Genomic DNA, 22,504 nt, shown 5'->3' with positions numbered 1-22,504 from the left:
ATCACTACTTCTGCAACAACTGCATTTCTTTGCTGTTGAACCACTTCATAATTTGTATGTTCCTATAATTGTTTTTCTCAAATTAGGCATTTCAAAGTTTTACTGGCAGCACAAGTCCTGCCTTTCAGTATTTAAACATTTCGATATTTAATAAATGGTTAATAACTGACTATGATGTAATTGGAAGCTGTTTAATGTAAATGAGCAACTATAACTCCTTGCATGAGAGGAAGGATAATTTAGAATGACAATATATTAAATCACAGTTTAACCACTAACACTGTGAAACAAACCATTTATCGATGTTCGTATTATGCAGGATCCCATTATTCCGAGGAGCACCACCATTTATTCAATATTTTCATATTGATCACTTCATCCATGTAGTTTTCACCTTCTTCCAATGGCTTTGAATGATTATGTTATTCTGGACTGACACATTTCCTAAACAAAAGCAAAAGAGATAAGCTGACAGGAGACGGAGGAAACACTGTGTTTGATTCTGACAGTTTGCCCTGGTTGTGCCGCGACCCACAAAACTACAGCTCACCAAGCTGTCACTGCTTTGCTGTCCCATGAAGCAGCTGCATGAAAAACAAATAAACTGAGGATGTGCGTAGGATGTCACGGAATGTGACTTTAAGGGGCAATGCGGACAATGTGCCAACTTTGAAAAAAGCCCTTCTACCTAAGTGAATGCAGATGAGGAGGTAAATAGATGGACAAAAACATCAGTCCAGTCATTTCCCCGTCCTGCTAACACGAACCTGGATCCTTTCCTGAGAAAATAGTTACTCGTAACCTTCTTCGGACCGAAAATGTCACAGCTGCTAAAATAAACCTCCCGCTGCTTAGTGATGGACAAACTGCCTCAGAGCAGTACGTCTTTGTGACTTGTATAAGGATGTCTGTGCACTGAAATGCTAATTTGCACCTCAGTAGTCGAGGCAGTTGGCTTGTCTCATGCTGACAACTTAAAAGCTGCAGATTAAATCCCCACGGAGACAGTGTCTGTCCATCAGCAGTCCATCAAGTGTCCTGGAGCGAGACATCGAGCCTTTATCTGTTCGTTCACCTCAGCTTAGTGTCAGCTAAATGGCTGCAAATTGTCAATGTTGCAAACAGATATCTACTTACACATGAACTGCCGGATTAATCTCCTTTTGATATCTGTCGCCTGAGCATCACATGAAGCCGTCACTAGTGGTGGTTGGGTAATGATTCACCTGCAGACATCTGTTATCAGCCGTCCTCACTGATGATTAGGAAGGGCGAGGACAGGTCTCCTTCTCCCTTAATCCATGGGTGACTCTCTCCCACTAGTTCATTAATAACCCAGATCAACACCAAGAGTCTTTATAAAAAGATACACTACTGATGTACTGACTGCCCTGTCGTTCAAAATGTTCAGCCATATTGAACCATGACTGACACTAAACCACGTGTACTGAACAGAGGCATTTTGGATTTGACACCATGGATGGGAAAACCTTTTAAGGGTGAGTGTGAGGCTGTTGACTGATTTTGTAAAATGCAGCTGCCTCACATCAGCACCAAGATGACAAAAACAATGAAGAGTCCCCCTTCTGATTCCCAACCGAACGAGGCAGCAAAAGATGTCAAGACACAATCACGTTGGAGGTTTGAAGGAATTTACGGACTTACATCAGTGGTTGCAAGGAGTCCCAGTGTGGATAAGGTAGATTTTGTAATTCTAGAGAAGAACCCAAGAACTAAACAGATGTGCAGCATCAGGCTTTTATGTTATATCACACAATAACCAGCTTTCATTCTCTGTGATATAGAGCAAGGGTGTGATGAGACTTCGACTGAGGATGAAGATGCGTTACATACAATTAGAGATAGTTAACCTTCTTTCTAGAGTTGTTCCGATGTAATTTTTCTCTTCCCAATACCAATTCCAACAGCTGGACTTTGCGCACATGCCGATTCTAAGAACCAATCCGATACCAGTATTTAAAAAAAATAAATGATGCATGGAAGTAATGATACTGAAGTTCCCCTTCACTGTATCAGAGGCATTTATGATGCTGGTAACATTAACATTTATAGTTTTTTCATTTTGTCATCACTCATAATAATCTCCACTGGCTAGGACATTTGTAAGCAATCATAAAAAGTGAATCTAAGCTCTTGTGGTCCCTATGAAGATTCTGAAGCCAGGGTGTAGTTACATTTTTATATTACACAGGAGCATGAATGAAGCCTAAGTTGTCTTTTATTCATGTGCTACTTTGAAACTGACAGGTCCAATGTGCATGTTGTAGGGCACTAAATACAACAGAGCCCATCAACTTCATCAGCAGCCCCACCACTTTGTTACAACACCTTTAAAATGAGCCAGTACCGTACTTTACACTGTACGACCATAACTTCTGCTGTAACTCTCAGGAGGATGTTCCGCAGTTCGAGCACTGTGATTTATTTATTACAGAAACGCTGAGGGAAGGTCAGCGTGATTTACAGGGATGACATTTTTATATTATCCAGTCTCACTGTAGCTTCTCCCTCACTTTTATGTCCTCTCTGTCAGTCTCTTCCGCCATGGTGCACTGCCAACAGATTGATGTATCACACCAGACCTGCTGGGCTGAGCTGCAGTCAGCTCCTATTAAAAGAGGCAACGCACACTTACACGTGTCTTAGAGCCGTAAACAAAATGATACGAGTGTGCTGTGATGAAACACATCAAGGCTGGTGTGGATATGGACACGGCAGATGGCAGGACGCTCCCTCGATAGCAAAAATTCGTACATGGCAAAACACTAGTTGTTCCCCCTGAGCCCCTTGCCCACTTTTATCGTGGGTGGATTTAGGTTGCATCCATGCTACTATATTTCTAATTGAGCATTTTCAAACTAAAACGAGCTCTCTTCACACGAGAGTTTGGGCTTTGTATCAGTTTCAATCCCTGTCCGGAAAAGCAGATCAAGTGACCGCTCACGTGCACCGGGAACGCACGTGCCAGTATAAACAGGAGGGCATGTGCGTCCCAAGGGAATTGCTGCAGATTGCTTGAATAATAGGATTTGCTTGTCTCCTACACATGTAAGCATGTGTCATTGTAAAATGCAGAATTTAACAGCACAACAGCTGTTGGCAAAGACAACAGGGTCAGCGATGTAACTGATGAGCATTGCTGCGTTCTACGCTGGTAGTCAAGGCTAATGCCGGTTGTCTTCATCTGGAGGGGGGGGGGGGTGTCATGTGATAGTACGGAGGAGAGTACGTCTTGACCAAAAAGACCCAGTTAGCAGGCAGCTGTGAGTGTCAAATGAATGTGTAGTTGTATGGATGTAGCATTGTAGCTCCCAGCTGGTTTTACCCTGGCATCTGACCGTTGCTCTGCAGTGTTTAACACACAGGATTGATGATAACATTGATGATGGATGCATTAAGTTGATACAAAAAGAAAAAGTAACACAACAGTGTGGAACGTGTGTCGAAAAATGTCATTTACTGAGGTTGCAGTTCTATTGGTGCATCAATGTTTTATCTAAGTTTCCAGAAATCTTAATGGTCTAATACCCGAGATTTCCAACTTTAATAATGTGTTAGTTGTTTGATCATTGCATTTGGTCCTATGAAGTAGTAGATTGTATATCAAAACATTAAATATTTTTTGCTTGCTTTCATAAGGACACACTAACAAACATATATTTGCAGTCAATGAAATGCATTTGATCAGCTTGGAAACTCTGCACACACACAGACACACAGACACAGAGACACAGAGACACACACACACAGACACACACACACACACACACACACACACACACACAGTGTACCTAGCTCTTTTAGCAGTGTGCCGTTTTCTGACTTCCATCTCTCCTTTTTCGTCTCAGGACTACTCTTCCTCCTCTCCTTCCCTTTCTCCTTCACTCCATTCTGCTTCCTCTTTTCTCCCTTCTGGGCTTTCTCTGCAGGGAGACACAGAACATGGGCTCGGGTTAAGGATTTAGTTGATTTATTCAATTTGAGCTTGTTTAGTTGGAAAAGTGTCACTGAGCCTGTGACACTGCTTCCATTTGTGGAAAATTTTAGAAGAAAAAGTAGCAGACAATGAATGTTAAGAGTTGGAGAAATATAATGCAGAAACGATACATGTTAATCAGGTACTGAAAGTTTTTAGATTAGATTTTAAGAGGGCAGCCATTTTATTGACTGGACCTGTGGGGTTTTGTTTTCCCCAAGTCTCTAATAAGGTGGTGTTGTTGTTTGTGACTCTGCGTGCGACAGAGTTGAGGATGTTTTTGCAGCTGCTGATGTCTGGAGGGCTGGTGGTGTTGGTGGTGGGCTGTTTTTGAAGTGCTGGTGGGCTTACTGGAAGTGTGTCAGACAGGAGAGGAATGCAGGAACAGGGTGTGTGTGGGAGTGTATGTGTGTGCGTGTGTGATGTATGGAGAGAGTGCTGGTGTAGCCCCTCACGCTTGATGTGTACCAATGTGTAGAATGTGTGTTTGGACATAGCTGTGTGTGTGTGTGTGTGTGTGTGTGTGTGTGTGTGTGTGTGTGTGTGTGTGTGTGTGCATGCTTGCATACCCAAAGCTTCATTGCTTCCACCCAATATTCCCCATTCTCTCCTTGCCTTACTTTAAAAGCCCACAGTGTCTCTGGTGTTAAAGTTGATACTGGGCTTGGTTCAGTTCCTAGTTACAAAAATAAATCTATGGATTCTAAAACTCTCAAATAAATAAAAGACTATTGTGTCTCTGTCTAGAAAGGTTCCTCACATTTAAAATTAATGTAAAAACATGAATCACATGTGAGCTTTCCCATGACGACAGAGGTTAAACTCGGAAAAATATTCAAGGTCGTCACATCTGTCCCTCCACAGGAAATTAGTTTTATATTCTCAGGAAGCAAAAGGAAGACACACAATAACAAACAAACCACAACAACTGATATCAGTACAGCAGAAAACTTGGTGTGTAAACATCCTGGGCTCCCTTGAGGAAAAAAAAGACACAAATAATGAGTAATGTGTTAATATTCAAACAACTAAAGAGCCTGTAAGCCACGGTGTTCAGTCACAGCCTCCCGTGGCTTCAGATTCACATCATCTTCCTTGAAATCTGAAGCATCACTGCAGATCTTTAACAGATTATTAGCAGATCGTTCTTCTTCTTTTTCTCTGCCTGGTCGGGTTGACACGTTTTTCTCTCTGGAGCATCGAGATTTTCTGAATCCAAGCCAATTATGTCATAGCAGGTTCAAAGAGGAGAGTGATGAGCCCAACTAAGAAAACTGCAAGTCTATAACACATTCCTTTATAATGATGATATTCAAGAAGTTAAAACTAGTCATTAGACGACACATGGGGTTCCTTGTTATGAGGTGTTGCATGTTGTGGTCTCTCTCTTAATACAAATCTAACACTCTAGTCCACCTTTCAGCCCGGTGCTCAGGATTTTCAACTCTGAGCCGATTTTCAAAATGTGGGAGACCACAGGTGACAGATTTAAAAGATTTATATCATAAGCGTCAGAACCATTTGGCCGGAACTGAAGATCACACACTTGCCGTTTGTAGGAAACAATTTCACAGTGGTGATTCTTAAGACCTGGGATGTCATCAGCTCGATGCACTTATATGTGTTCTGTTTTGCAGCGGAAAAACAAAAAGAGTATATGGGTGAGGTCATGGCTGAGAAGGCGGAATGGGCGTTGGTAGCGTGAGATGGAGGTGAGTTTGAAATGCATGTGTAATGTCCTGGTCAGCTAACTCTTATTGGCAATTTGGGTTTGCTCAGTATTCCGTCAGGGCCGACATGTTCGGTAGTTACGATTTGAGACCGGGGCGGCTCTGACACAACCAGTAGCATTAAGGTTATATTGTAGACTCCTCCCACTGGCCTCTAATCGGGAACGCCTCCGCGATAGTCTGAAGGGGCGAGTCGGGTCCTGGCCTGGTTATCTTTAAGTGTGAACGAGAAAGAAATATCACAACACTGTCTAACACACTCTCAGATCAAGAGAGAGACCATTCCGCTCACATGTTGTGTATATCAGCCTTAGGGTCTGTGAGCACGCTGACACACACTGTATGACATGTAACAGAGCCCCGCGGAGCGCTCCCCCCCCCCCTGCTGAGCGCTCCACTCCAGGAGACCTCTCTCTCTCCCTCCAGCTGGGAGTATGGCAGGTAACACAACAGACTGCGATATGTACACACGATGAAAGACAAGACAGACCAACACTGAATACAGAATTATTCAGTCCTCTATACTTGTCTGACAATAAACACAACTAAATTTGGCCACCCATGTCAGCCATAGAGCCTGTGTTCAGATCTGGAAGATATTGAGTTTACAATAATAACAAATACTGCAAACACAGATCATCAAAATAGTTGTAGTTGTAATATGTTAATGTTCTTTCAATCCACCAAACAATAATCAACTAATTCAATACCCTTATCTTTGTGGCATGATTCTACCGACAGACAAAATAAAAGTCATTATTACTCAACTCTGCACTTAACAGACACAAACACTTGTCAGTTTAACACACGTCTGCACACACAGACAAACACAGCATGTAAGAATTGCTGCATTCACACTCCACTGACTCATATATAAAGCTCAGTGATGATCTCACCCTGTGTCTCTCATTCCGTGACATGGGAAGCTCTCATTGTTAGGATGTCTTGTTGTAACAGTCTCCTGCTGTTTACACAAACACTGGGTTCTGCCTACACGGCTAACTAACTCTCCTGCTGCTGTTTGTCATGTTCATGGATGTGTAAGTCAGTGTGTGTGTGTGTGTGTGTGTGTGTGTGTGTGTGTGTGCATACATTGGTACAGCAGGTGGCACCTGCAGCTACACTGGGGTTTAGAGGAGCTGAATTTATCTGTTCATGTGTATGTGTGTGTATATGTGTGTGTGTGTGTTTGTATGTGTGTGTTTGTATGTGTGTGTGTGTGTATCTCACAACAGTCACAGTTGACTTGGATGATCTGACACCTGCAGTGATAGTTCAGCACAGCGGTGGGGCTTTGAGCTTCATGGTAACACGTCTTAGTTTAGGATTCCGGCAAACATACATTTACTGATCGGCACCAAACACAAATTACAGGTATACAGCTGCTGGAAATGTCATAAATATTACTAGTATGTGATTATAAACATTTAGTATTGGATGATTTCAAAATTTGACCTGGTGATGGCACGAGACACAAAACCAGAAGATCACCTCTTATAACAATCCGACCTGAGGTGGACGTTAATTTCTGCACCATTGACTGTAAATAAAGATGGAAGATGTCTCTCAACCACACGTAAATTATCGCTATCCACAAACATGAAGGGTTTATGACCTGTACTGCAGCCAGCCACCAGGGGGCCATCAAGGTAGTCTGCTTCACCTTAGGGGATGTGTCACATTGTACATCTTTATGTACAGTCTATGGTCTGTACCCACAATCAGAGAAATATGCTCGACAATTTTTTTTAATATGATACTCAAAATCATAATGTCATGATCGTTAAAGAGGATAAGTTAGGAGGTTAACTACTACATCAAATGTCAGTTCAATAGTTTGTGCCAAAGTATGAGGTATAAATTGCAGGAAGTCAGGGGAATCACCAAAGTCCGTAGGATTAATCCTATGGGACCAAGAATATCAGTTCAAAATTTCATCTCGACTCAAAGACTAATCCAAAGCAATTGTCCAACTGGCAGACCAAAACTGCTGAGCTGTTAACATGGCTAGAAAGAATAGAAAAATATATGGCTCTGTGCACATCTGTCTGAGTGTGTGTGTATGTGTGGGTATGTTGGTCAGTAAAGAGAATGCCAACACTGTGTGTGTGTGTGTGTGTGTGTGTGTGTGTGTGTGTGTGTGTGTGTGTGTGTGTGTGTGTGGCTGTCATAGCCAGCAGTAGGCTGTCCTCATGCTTGCTTTAGCATGGAGAAGCGGGGCATGCATGAATGAAGCTGAGAGAGACCAGAGAGAGATTTCACACTGTGTGCTTGTGTGTGTGTGTGTGTGTGTGCTTGTATGGTTGTGTGTGTGTGTCTGTGAGGACTGCAAGAGTCAAGAAAAGAGTGTGAAGTTGTAAGGACGACAATACTTGCTGTTTAGAAAGAAACGCAAAAAAGAGAAGAGCTTCTTGCGTCTGCCGTTTATTTATGTTGGCCTACAAAACTTTCCATGTTTGCACTGAGACATTTATGTTTTCAAAAGGTCTGTCAGGTTCTGTGCGATGCCTCCATTCCAGAAATACAATGTAAGGTGAAGTGCAAGAATAAACACGGAGGGAACGTTATGGGGACCGGCAAGGCGCATGCTGATTGGGAAGATCAAATGAGAATGAATAAGGTGTAAAAAGTGAGGATGAATTGTATTTCCAGCTCGTTTGTTTTTAGCACAAGGGAGTTTCCTGTGTGCTGTTCGATTCTCCTTTTGTTTTTGGATGTCAGAATTTAATCAATAAACAAAGTGGAGGCTGGTTTTCCCCCAAAAAAGATCTGTAGCCCTTTTGACAATAGGAACTCAGAAACCTTTTTTATGAACTTGAGTATTTTGTCTGTATTTCACCAAGAAGAACAAGGATCTAAATTCGGTTCCTGGGTAATTCTGATGCCTTCGGTCTCAGTTTCTGACGCTGAACATTCATTCAAACATCACAGCTGTGCAGCAAAAACTTTAAAAAAAACAATATGACTACTAATTGTAACACACTGAATAGAAGAGGGATTGGATGCAGCTTTGTTTGCACTGATCAAGGTCTCTACAAAATTATCTCAGTAAAGATTACAAAATACTTTTCAAATCTGTTTTGTTTGAGTGTTCCATTGTCAGCTTTCTAAAAATCTGTTCTTTCTAATTATTTTACTCCACTAACCTGTATGAAAGATAAAGTTCGATTGATCGATTGAATTTTGCAGGTCACATAATTGGTAATGGTGATTAAATCAACAGGATTTTAATCTACCTGATGTGACTAATTATGTTCATGGATTAAAGTTATCTAACTGGCTAACGGTGCGTTTTTCCTTTTTCCTACTTCGTTTACCCAGTCAGTTAAAGCAGAGATGGGTAAAGCGGATTTTAATGAAGAATTCCTACATATTATATATTTAACACGTCCTGATGTGGCGGTGTTTGAACAGGTTTCAAGTTTGAACACTTGGCTTTTCTCATAGCTGAAAACTATCCAATCTGAGACTTATTAAGCATGAACACAGGCTTACATCCTGGTACTGTGTTGCTGAAGTGTGAACCACAGGGTGACTTCAGTGAATCCTTAATGAAGTCTGACATGTAGTGTTAGTGTGAAGGTGGCAGGAGTATTGCATGACTGTATTAAACTTCTTTCATAAAGAAGGATTTTGAAGAGCGCACCAGACACTTCTCTCTCTTTTTCCAATTTACTTTTATGGCTTTTGCTGAAATTGTGGAGGCCATTAACGCCAGGGGATCTTTGAGGGAACTCCCAGAGGGACGCCTTCCTCGCACAGCTCCCGCATTGTAATTTCTCCCTTTTTTTTATCTTTTGACAGGAGGACCATCTTATCCTCTGATCATTTTTCAACACATTCCCCATTCCCCCCCCCCTAATCTGATCTTGTTCTTTTCAATGTTCTACAGCTCAGAAAAGAAGGAAAACTAAGTCTTTGGGTTTTCAAGGACGCCTGCAGGCTCTGCTTGAACATGTGGGAGCTTTCCCCTTGCAGGTTGTAATCTCAGCACAAATCCAACTATCAGCAGTGGAAACCTTTTTAAAACACATTTTTTTCAGATCTTTGCTTTTCCCCTCTTTGGGCTTTACATTCTGCTGCTCCCTTTCTCTCCAACTCTGCGATATTATCCCTCCCTCCACACCTCCTTCCCTTTCTAGTATAAAAAGGCGCAACAGCACCGGGGGATTCATCTTTTTGAAGTGTGTGATTAATTTCCCCTCTTTCTAGGAGTGCTGAACTGCACTGTGTGTATGTATGTGTGTCTCTGTGTGTGTGTAGCCACTGTGTCCCATTTCTTACCTGAGCTCATTAGTGCAATGTGAAAAAGTTTCTGTCTTGTCCTCCCTCTCTCCTCCCTCTCTTTTGTCCGTTCACACTCACATTCTCCTTTCTCTCTCATCAGCACCACTTGTTTCTCTCTCTTCCTCCAATCTGTATTTCATCCTATCCCCTTCTTGCCCCATCCTCCTCCTCCTCCATCCTTATTTTCTCTGTCTTCCTCACACACCTGTGCATGCACACACACTTACGCACACACTGACACAGACCCACCCACACACACTACTTTTTAAGAGTAGTTTAGAGAGGCCAATACGATCCGCCAACACTCTGTCAACTTGTCACATTTCGGGTTTTTACCTAGATTGTAAATGTTGTGCAATTACTGCATTCAAATAACAGTGTGTGTGTGTGTGTGTGTGTGTGTGTGTGTGGTTGTGTGTCTTTTGATTCGAATAGTAATCTAGTTTCTAAAGTCTACACCTAGAATCATGACTTGCAAAAAATTCTGATAGATCCCTAAAAATGGTGGGATACACACAGGTGTGTATCAGTGTTAATTTCGTTGACGATAACGTTAACGAAAAATATTCGTTAACGCCCCTTTTCCCATGACTAAGACGAGACGAAGACGTAACGCAAACGGATCTTTGAAAATAAAAACTATGACGAAATCTATTTTAATTTTCGTTAACGAGACGAGACGAAACAAAAATGTTGGCGGTTGACTAAGTCACAACAATTTTTAAAAACATAATCGTATCAGGCCGTCATGAAGTACCCGGAGCGGCGAGTGTCTGTGTGTGTGTGCGTGTGTGAGGTCCCAGATAGCGCTCCAATCCAGAGACTCCGCCCCCTGCAGCCGCGCACTCGCTCAGAGAGACACAGTGAGATAAGAGCTCGTTCACGTGAAGCAGGCCGGTCACTGACTCACCGGCTGCTTCTTAACTATGGAAACACTGAAAACACAGAGTTTCTCTGGTCTCAGCTGCTCTGAGATCAGCGCCGCAGCTTCTTGACCAGAGCAGAAGCTGCAGCTGGTTTCTACCGAGCTTCAGTTTCTGTGTCTTCCTCCAGTCTGATCTGCTTTCACTTTTTGTTTTCACATTTCGCCAACGCCAAATAAAATATATAGGCTGCAGCTATATGTTTTTATTTATTTCAAAATAGGGTACTTATTATTTCATACATTTCCCACAAATATGGGGATGACTCAAATAACCCTACATAGTTCTGCGTTTAATTTATTTCAAAGTAGGCCTACACTTGCCTGTGTATTTTCTTCTCCTCTTCATAAGCATTTGGTGTTTCCCTTTGTTGTAACAGGTAAAAATAAATAAAATGTCAACAGTTTTCTTTATTGTTGTTCTATAATTTCATAAATGCAATAATCTACAGATTAGTATAGTATAACTTTATATAAAACTTTATCAGCTTTGTTATCAAATATGTTTTGCGGCTCCAGACAAATTTTATTTGGGGGAAGAGGGGGCAAAATGGCTCTTTTGATAGTAAAGGTTGCCGACCCCTGCTATAGACCTATAGGAGGGACATCTAATGGACAACCTAAGTACTGAAAGCTAGACTAGTACGCAGTTGTAGACACAACACAGGGGGTCCCTGGACCTGAGAAGGGAAGATAAGGAGTTTAATGTGGCTATTAAATGTGACTACAACTAGACTACAATGTAACTCGTTTTCGTCGACTAAAACTAGACTAAAATGTTCTGAGTTTTCGTCGACGAAAACTAGAATAAAACTAGGATAAAAATGACTAAATGTGACTAAAACTAATATGCATTTTCGTCTAAAGACTAAGACTAAATCAAAAATAGCTGCCAAAATTAACACTGGTGTGTATGAATACAATTTCAGTTATGGATGAGCGATGGTTCCTACGAGGAAACTGACAAGCTGTAGAGAAATCCATCAAGTGCCATTTTTTCCATTATCAAAAACAAACAACAAAATGAATGAACAACAAAAAATTTACTGTAAGATTCTGAATGTGATAATGATAAGGAAGAAATTCCTGTTATCTTAAGGTTTATTGCTTCATAAACATTAACTTTACGTATACATAGTAAAAACATTATAAGAAAACCTGTTCAGCCAAAGTGCCTTTAAATAAGTCTTTAAATTAGCTTTTACCAACCCTTGGTATTTAAATAATCACTGTATAAAATACATTTTACAATAATTCCTGTTAATTAAATTAATCTACCCAAGAATTTAATTCACGTGTTAATTATTATTAATGATGACACTTTCTTTTAAATCACAATCTAGATTTTTTTTGCCCAAGCTAAAACGAAGTTAATTTTTCTGGTATTTTGGGTGTGACGACTTGTTATAAATGTTTTTTTTAAATTTTGTTTCTTCATGTAAAATTAAGAAAAACTTGTTGATGTTTGGAATCACTGTATTGAACTTTTACTTCATCGTGTCTGAGTTATTCTGGAATGAGTTTACTCTGGTGGACTTGCAGCATCATGGAGCTCCTCTGACTCCATGTGAGACCACAGGGATAAGAACCTGTCTCCCTGTCCGCCTCGCTGGTAACACGCCAACATTCTCAAAGCATGACGAGAGCAGCCCCTGACATGACAGACAGGCCGATAAACAGGAAGGGCGGACGGGCCGACTGGCAGATGGCGTGTGGAACATGACAGATGAAGTGCCGTGAGAGACAGACAGGCGGACAGAGGTTAGTGGTTTTTGTTTAAGTTGGGTTAGAGGAGAGACGTGTGTGTTTTCCACATGGAAACAAGCCCACAGAGACGTGTGGGGAGGAAGCATAGTGCTGCTGATGGAGGGAATAGGCTCAGTGTGTCAGTGCAGGTTTATAAAAATTTGATTTTTACTATCGTGAAGCATTTATCTGATTTATCTGGCAATATGAACCCTTTTAAAACACATCGTATAAGATCAAAACTATTAAATGCTCTATAAGTATTTATGGATAAATATATACATTTTTTCCATCCTACTGTGGCTACACACAAGTTATCTGAATACAAATAGGTCTGTGTTTCAGTCTGTAAAAATAAACTTTACACAATGTTGTTACACAATTAGTTAGTGTGGCCAACAGAAGTCAAACTAACACAACTGATGAACTGATTAAAACAAAACACGTGTCGTATGAGACAACCAAGTAGAGGAAAAGACAGGGAAATGTAAGCGTTGTAAGAAACTATACATGTTGTTGATTTCTGGTTTTGACATTAAATTGGTTATATTTTTCGCAAATCGGCTAAACCACCATTTTTCATTATGACAGGTTTTAGTAAATTAAAAAGTAACTTCACTTCTTCCGCAGATTGTGTAATCACTTCATTCTCCGCTTTTTCGTATTTTTTGTTTGTTGGCGGCTTGCAAACTAGCCTAGAGGTGCATTACTGCCACCCACTGGACTGGAGTCACTACAGTCTCAGTCTCATTATGGTCCACTCAATCCACCAAAACTTAAAGAAGGGCCGCGACAGAAACAGATTAGAAAAATAGGTGAAAAAAGAGGATGAAGGAAAAGGGAGTGAAGAAATAAGAGAGAACGATAAAAGAGGCAGAGGCAAGAGGTAGATACAAGGTGAGAGAAAGGCCAAATAATTATTGCAGACAACCTCATCCTTCACTCTCTGCTGCTCACACACACACGCACGCACGCACACACGCACATACACAATCACAGACACACACATCAACTATCCCGTCTAATCTAACTCCTGTGGCAGTGTGAATAGATATGGCCGTTCAGTGCCAGCAGCACAGCTCCCGGTACCTGATGGCAGCAATCTGCTGAGTCAGGAGCTCTGCACTGTATGTGTGTGTGTGTGTGTGTGTGTGTGTGTGTGTGTGTGTGTGTGTGTGTGTGTGTGTGTGTGTATTGGTGAGAGACACAGGGAGTTTGAGAGTAAGATTTAGTTCAGTGCATAGATGTGTGTGTGTGTGCAGCCTTCCTCTGCAATGATGAGTAGTGCAAATTGAGCACCCTAGGCACACGCACACTCTCATGCACTCATGCACACACACACTCCACAACACAGCTACAGGGGCAGGCTGACAAGAGTTAACTATCATTACTAGGCCAGCGAGATATCAGTGGTATTACCATGACAACAGGCTATGACTGTCATCAGCATGACAGCTCCAGGTCACGACAACAAGAACGTGATTCTCGAACATTATACTGCACAAATACAGGTCACTATCATTTTTGCCTTCATCACCGTGACAACAACCGTTTTGAAATCTGGCAGCCAATGTGACGACTTCGATCACAATTTTTAATTTGTGTAAATATAGGAAATACAAGCTAAAAAATACAAAACCTTGATGGATCAATATACTTACATTGACAACCCACTGTGCACATGCACACACACACATAGATTCTCATCTATCTGTCATTGGAAAAGTTAAGGCTTTGCAGATATTAACCTTAAAGGGATAGTTCATCCAAAAATGAAAATTCACTAGTTATCTGCTCACACCTATGCTGATGAAGGTGTGTGTGTGTGAAGTATTTGAGCCCCCATCGGCATAGGGGTGAGAGGATAAGTTTCATTTCTTGGTGAACTATCCCTTTTATAAAAATTGTTCTTGATGACTATGGTCTTTTTCCAGTATCTGCTGGACATATCTATTAAACTTATGGCAGTTAAACACCAACAGTGTTATATACAGGTTGTGCCAACACACTACCTCTGCATACAACCTAGATTCCTCTATTAGGAGCCTTCTTTTAGATCCTCAGATTCAGTCTTACTAGATGTAAAAAGGTCCAGACCGGGGTGGAAAGGCAAAGAGTCCCTGGAAGAGAATCTGGATGAGTCTATGTCCAATAACGCTTCAATCAGTAACTACCCATATTATGCTTTTCAGTTTTCCTTCCCCATATGTCGTATCGTTGTTTTGTGCATGTAAAAGGTCTGCTAAGCTAAAAAAGCCAAGCTCATCCTTGACCTGACATACAAACCTCATTTTTGCGCAGAACACAGCAGCATCAACTCAACCAGCTAAATCCATCCCTCCTGATCTCCATCACAGGGCAGCAGCATGAAACGCATCAGGGTTATTCATCTGTGTAGAGTGGACAGGAAATCGAGCCCCGGCGCTCAGTGCTCTTTGCTGTGCAGGTGTCAAGTGTGGTCTACTGTGCAAAAACAATGACAGGCCCTTTCCAAAACTGTCCACCCACCACACTCAGCCAACAAGGGTTTGGATTTAACCGTCATGCAGTTGAGGTTTTTTCCAAACTGTGTGTGTGTTGGTGGTCTTGGCTGCAGTGCTGGAGAGACTGAGAAGTAACTGTTCAGGTGTCTGGAAAGAAAACAAAATATCCAAATACACACTCATGTTTTGGCTCTTACCTCCAGCCATGTCCTCTTCCAGTAGCTGTATCTGCAGGTGGAAGATTTTCTCCTGGAGGTCGCACAGGGTGTGTTTCATTTTCTCCCTCCGTGTCACCATGTAACACAGGTTACGCACCTGGAACACAAGACATCTCTGTTACACTCAGTATTCTCTCATCTCATCAAGATTCAGTGCATGGACAAACAGAAAACCGTCAGTGAGGAAAACACACACACAATCATTAGGACCGGCAGACACAACTATAAAAACACACACATACACCAATCTTTGCAGCTTTTATTTCATTGTTGTTGTTTTTCCAGCAAATGAAGCAAGCAATCACAGTAATCTTCCCTTTAACAAAAACTGAAGCAAGTCCCAAAATAGGACATGGAATTTTGCTGTGGATAATATATAAATAAATACTGTTCAGCCATCACACACGCTGTAAACAGTCTGTCAGAGTACCACTATGGGTTGTAGTTTGACGGCATCGCCTTGTTAAAACAAATGTGATGAGACAGTGTTTTCTGTTCCCTGATTGTCTGCACAGTGAAAGTTGAAGAAAGGGTGAACACTGAGCTTCGAGCTGGGGACTGAACAGAAGCAGGAAAATGAAAACTTGTATTTGTCCGTCATACCAGCAATACCACTGAATAAGAGACAAAGCAAATACTCGTCGGATGGAACGTGACTGGAGAACCACTGATTGGTTGAGGCTTAGGGAATGATTGATTGATTCAGTCATCACACATTATGAAATGAGAATAATGATTTAACAGATGCTGCGTGTGAATATACAGAATCTGTGAGAGAGGGATTACATTTTTTCGGGCTGGAAGCATTCCAGTTTTCGTTTCTGGTTTGACCAATCCCTTTTGAGCAGGTTTTGGTTGCCTGCGGGTTAACAGTCCTGTACCAAAAGAGGCGGAAGGCATTGACTGAAATGCATTGGCTATCAACTTTTTAATTTTATATGCATTGATGTGCAGATATCTGTTCTGAATGTATTACTACTTCATCGTCAGCTGATGAGCAAAGAGAGACTGAAACAATAAAGACATTATAAATAAAGGCTAAACAGTCTTCACATTGTATAGTGACTGAAAAGGCTCAGAAGGATGCAAATGCTAATGTGCGGCTGTGTATAGTCTTATCAAATTAAGCTCCACTCCAGTATTGAACGATGAAAAAAAAAATCATTCACACTTGTAGCTCTGGGAAAAAGTACATCTAATCAATCCTGTTTCCAACACACGCTCTTAGCCACTAGCGGTTGAGTAAAGTAGATCATCTAACAGCTTCAACGCATTCATTTTTCATCAGGAGTCGGAGGAGATGCAACAGGTGGCCACTAACATGACAAATAATGATATAATTCTGCATTTGCTGGATGTTTAAATGAGCAAGCTTCTGCTAATACAGCAGGGAAAAGGTGATAGAAGACATTTGAGGGATGTGTTTTTCATGCTTTAGAGTTCTAGCTGAAGTTAAACTTTAACTGTCTGCATACTAGACATCACTAAGTCAGGATCACATCACGAGTGACCAAAGCTGGATGCAAATGGTGGAAAATCTGATGCTTAAACACTTCAGCCCAGCAATATATAGCATCAGGTTTATGTGCATCCTGTAATAAGCGAATCAGAGGTAAGAGTCAAGCGGCGTTGTGCTGCTTCCTGCCAATAAACTGCAGCGTCTTCTTCCACTCAGACATTAACTCCAGCTGAGCCCGGCTGCCTCTCAATGCAACCAAATTGCTATCATATGGCCCTCTAAGCACTATATGTGCTAGGATGGAGGGTATAGAGCCGCGACATGCACGTGGGAGTGTGCACGTTTTTTGAGCACATATGTGTGTATGAAGACAAGCTGCGGTTTGTGAATGTGTGTTTTGAATTGGCACCATGTAAGAGAAATAAGAGACAATGAGAGAAGAAAGTAGAAGCGGAATAAAAGACTTTAACATAGAGACAGAAATAAAATGGAGAGAGGCAGACAGTGCCAGGAGAGAAGGTAAACAAGATTCAAAGATAAGACATGAAGTGGATTCCCAAGCTGCAGTTGTTGTTGTTGTTGTTGTTAAAAGCTAAATTATTTTATCCACAGATAAAACGAATGCAGACGGTGGATACCTATATTGGCTGAGCATTTGACAAGGAGTGAGGAGGTGTTATTTGCATTAACTTAACCAAAAAATATTAGTCAAAGTCACTGGCCGACTCTCATACAGAGGGTTGAGAAACGACAACCGTTTGAATATCCTAATCTTTGGGAAACAGAAAGCAAACAATGATTCCAGGAAGGGTTTCATAGGCTGTGTCCCAATTCAGAAGCTGCATCCTCTGGAGGACTCGGTTTATGAAGGTGTAGACGATGACAATGCCTTTGTAGACTGGACTGTAGACGGTTTTACCATCGGATCTTTTGCTAATTACACCTTAGCTGGCCGGACAGCTAGTTCTTTAGACATCAAGAGGACCACCAAGATGAATTCTGGGATAGGTTGGTCAGGGAGGGAACCACCTGTTGGATCCTGCCAGTACGATCAATCAATTGGGTCCTTGTTGGTTGGGAATGAAAGGACGCAATTGTTGGCTACATTTGAAGGAGCCTTCGAAAAGGGGCAGCCATCAGAAAATTATAACAATTATTGGATAACTATGAGAAATTAAAGTTTTTTTGTATCTTTATTCATTTACAGTAGACTAGACACTCTGAGTTTAGCAGCGCATGCTAATAGCGCTAATTTAAACGGAGTGTTATAAACGGAGAGAACCAAAGACGGTGCTTGTAAATGTTATACAGCCCCATGTTCTCCACAGGAAAAGGTTTATGGCTGTTTATCTAACGTTGTATGTTCAAAGCAAACAGTAACGAGCTGTTACAGACGAAAATATGAATGTCCAAGACAAATATTTATCCTCACAGTTTGGTTTCATTGTAGAGCACAGACTGGATTTCCAGTCCTCCAGTTTTTTTTACTGCAAAACAAATCCAACACAGAGTCGTGACAACAAAGTGACTGGAGAAGGAGAGAGAGAAATGTGAGAGAGAGTGGGAGAATCAGAAAGGTATGGAGGTGGGGAGTAAAAGTAATTGGGTCCAAGGCAGAGCTCTTGAATCCGAAACTAACAAGCCAGAAACGGGAACTTTACCGACTGGATATTTTATTCCAACAGTAAATCAGTAATCATGTGTCTCTAACCACATCCAGCATGTGTGCAACAGCATTGTGTTTGTGAGACATGGTGCTAATGTGACACTCCAGGCTACACACTGTGTGTTTGTGCACACATGTTGGTCATTTTATATCTCTTTGTGAGCACACTCTCTGACAAAATGCCCCTCACCCTAATAATCCCAAATAAATGTCTAACTCTAACCTTAAAACCAGTTCTTAACAATCAAACAGCCTTATCAAAATAAAGTGTCCACACGAATGACATGTACACATGTTTGGGTCTATGTTTGGATGTGTTTGTGTTTGTTTGTGTGTACTGGCAGTCCTACAAGCCTACTGTTTATCTGTTGGTCTTGATGGATTTGTCAGCCCGGCCTATCTGACCCATTCTGTCCCTGTTAGAGGGCCGCAGATAAAAATAGCTGCTCAACTGGGACACAATGTGCAGAGCCTGGCTTTGATTAGGACACTGTGTTTGTGTGTGTGTGTGTGTGTGCGTGCGTGTGTATTGTTTTCAAAATCAACCACCTCTACCTGGACACATGACAGGGGACTAGAGAGAGCAGGGTGGGAGGTAAAGACGAAGGAAGAGCCATGGAAACGGAGTGGAAATAACAGCTCAGTTGAACTTTACCTCTCTCTCTTTCTGTCTCTCTCTCTCTCTCTCTCAAAACTCTACATATATCCTGAGCAGCAATGCAACTTTATTCCCGAATCAAATACATTTTTGGAAATAAAAGGTCTTGTAGAAACATGAGGATGAAACACAAATGTCACAGAAGTCTGTTTGCTGGTGGAAATGAACTTTCATATCTCGTGTAGTAAATGCATAAATAAATACTTGGTTTTTTCAATAATTTCCCTAACCTATGTCACATTTTCAGTGCGGTTTTTCAACTATGTGCACAAGACCCAATGCTTCCTATGTTGCTTTGATTTTACCTTATTGCAACTGATGCTGTGACAAATTTATCTTAAATACCTTATGGGTCATGTGGGGATGAAGAAAACCAGAGGGCCTATAATATTTTTTGTTATTTGCATATTTAAAAAAAAAAATGTAAACAGTATTTCTTGCATTGCATTTGTCATCTTGCTATCCACTCTCTTATCTGGTTGTACAGGCTCAAATTCATCCTGCAATAATTTTGTAGAAAATTAAAGCTACATGGTACATTCTGCACAGATTAAGTGCTCGCTGAGTTATGATTAAGTGACCTGAAGTGAATTTATTTTTCCTTTGGCTCAAACATCCTCTGACCTTTTCTCACCGTCTCCTCCGTCTGTTTCTGCCTCTTGCCCTTTACCAGCTCTCTCCTCCGTCATTCTTTCCTCCACAACTTAATTCCCCGTCCCCCCCCGTCTGCACCGAAACCCCAAATCTCGTCCACACATCTGTCTGTCCAGCTTTTCATTCTTTTTTAACTCCATCTGTCTTTTTCCCCCGTCTCTGAGTGAATTCATTTATCCCGAGCAGCTATCCATCTCTGAATCAGCAAGCACAGCACCCCTCCACTTTTATCCCTCTCATCTAGACACGTTAACCCACAGACACAAATCTGAGAGCACGTGTTGGGTTACATTCATTTCACTGCACTTGGCACCAAATGAGGATCTGATGCACAAGTCAGCAAACTCATCAAGTCCCACTAAGTTTTTGTGAAAGACATTTGAAAGCTTCGACTACAGACCGAGGAGTTAAAGCAAGGGAAACTTCAGTGCCTGAAATGATTTCACGAAATAAAGAAAGAGATTAAATGAACATGTTTATTACCACAATCAACAGTTTGTGCAAAATGACCAAAAAGATGAAGTGCACTGTCTATTTTTGTATTTCTGTTTTGCACATCAGGACCTAGTGGAAGATCCAAATGGCAAAGCATGTACACACACACATACACACACACACCACTCTTGCCAGACACCTGTTTATGTAATTAGTGGTTGATGACAGCCAGTCCTCTGCTGACCTCTCACTCTATCTCGCTTTGTGAGAGTGAGTATGTGTGTGAGTGTGTGAGTATGTGTGAATGTGTTTGTGTGTGGCTAAACCATGTATAGTAAAAATAAACTGGTCGACATTTGGCTTTACAAATATTTCAAATTCAGGTATTAAGGTATTAAACGGATAGTTCACCAACAATTTTGAATTCACTCATTATCGACCCACCAATATGTTGTTTTTTTAACATTTGAAGAAGAGATCCCTATTTACTTAAATGTACTGGATTTGGCTGCAGCACTGTTTACCCCTGAAACTCCAAAAGAGTTTTGTGGACACTTCACCCGCCCCTCCATCAGCATAGTGGTTAGTATATAATGAGTTAATTTCCATTTTTCGGTGAGCTATCCATTTAGGATATGCACTGAGGCTGTTTTTATAGTTGGACAAACAGCAACTCGTCACTATCAGAGCACAGGTGTTATTAACACGGGATCTGTTTTATGCCGGTGTCACAGTGAACAACTTGACTAAAGCAGAATGAAGGACAATTTTACACCAACAACAAATTAATATTTAATTGCAGTGCTTTACCAATGCTGTATCTGTGGCTGATCACATTGATCCGGTCAATATATTGGTCTGGTTCTATTAATTTTCCACACTACAAAACAGAACTGGATCCCAGCGTCTGTCAAAGTGTTTAATTGCTGCCTCCTACCTGATACAACATGTGAGTTACTTTGATAAATTAATTTGTTTACCGAGCCTGGCATGAACACATACCATATGGTGTTCTGTGTTAGCCATATGCCAACAACCCGGCAATGCTGTTTCTAGACTAACAACTGTTTTTTAACCTGTGTAAAGTGTATTTGAGCATTATTAAAAACACGTTACAACAAAAATTGATTATTATTATAACAAAACAAACAAAAAAGTGTTATCAGGAATCTATTCACTGTATTTTCTACACCCTGTTTGTGTGTGGGTCTGAGTGAGGAAGTGTGTGTCCTTGTGTGTAGGAGGAGGCAGGACCTGCGTCAGGAATAATTCCTTCACTGATCTCTGAGATATTGAGATAAATCCCCAGTGGGATCCGAGGGGATGTGCGTGTGTACGTGTGTGGAAAAAAAACAGGAATGTGTGTTTATATATATGTGTGTGTGTGGAGAAACCAGAACATGTGTTCATATGTGCTTTTCTTAGAATTAGAGTCGAATAAAAGAAAGTGTGTGTTTCTCTCTCCAAGTGGCTGAAAATGGATTTCATGGTTTTGACTTAGGTGATATGTGACATGTGATAAAATACTGTGAAGACCTACTGACAGACAGAGAGCAATAAGAAAAGAAACGGCACAGTAAATGTGGTGAAGAAATTGATACGAGGATGAAATCACAGCTTGTTTTTATTCGAGCAATGAGTCACGCTCCTCCGTCACAGAAGAATGATTAGAGAGAAGAGAATAAAGGAGATTAGAGCCTCTTTCTTTCTTCACTTCTCAAACTAACTTCCAGCTTAGATCTATATTGACCCGAACCTCTCAGCTCCCAGAATATTGACTGCAAACCTGTGTTGCCTGCTAATGAGCATCATTGACTGTTCATTGGCCCTGAAACACTCAGACACAACTGTGAGGAGGCAGCATGCTAAAGATCCGGAATATTGATCTTTAATTGGCGCAATATCACCCTAAACCCAATATGGAGAGCCTGGGTTAATTACTAACAAGACAGTCCCAACTGGAATAATTAAAGTGGACTGTGCACTTAAATGCAGACAGCTTGTTATAGGGGGGGGTTCTGCTGTGGTGATAAGTCCAAACAGTAAATCGATTTGTCACTGTGCTGCTGATGTATGTTGCATTTGTTAGTTACACAGCTGAGATAATTGGGATCATTTACACCAATGTGTTGCTATTCACATCGACCTCAATAATCATGATCATTCAAAGCAAATTGAGCATCGTTGGCCACTTTCATAGTGATCAACTCGCAGATTTGGCAGCTATGCTTTTCCCTCAGGTGCTGGTG

At 41.2% G+C, this 22,504-nt stretch overlaps 1 protein-coding gene across 1 annotated transcript in view; it reads right to left on the bottom strand.

The window, feature by feature from the left end:
- jade2 (jade family PHD finger 2) overlaps positions 1-22,504 on the bottom strand; it is a 155,376-nt gene that overhangs the window by 11,402 nt on the left and 121,470 nt on the right. The window contains exons 11-12 of the mRNA XM_061086026.1: positions 15,363-15,480; positions 3,813-3,944 (exon numbers count right to left, since the gene is read on the bottom strand). Coding sequence (XP_060942009.1) covers positions 3,813-3,944; positions 15,363-15,480 — 250 coding nt within the window. The remainder of the gene's footprint in view (positions 1-3,812; positions 3,945-15,362; positions 15,481-22,504) is intronic.

The sequence above is a fragment of the Limanda limanda genome, chromosome 14, assembly GCF_963576545.1.
Source record: "Limanda limanda chromosome 14, fLimLim1.1, whole genome shotgun sequence".
Taxonomy (NCBI): domain Eukaryota; kingdom Metazoa; phylum Chordata; class Actinopteri; order Pleuronectiformes; family Pleuronectidae; genus Limanda; species Limanda limanda.
Note: the sequence above shows the minus strand (reverse complement) of the source record. Positions and strands in the feature narration are given on the sequence as shown.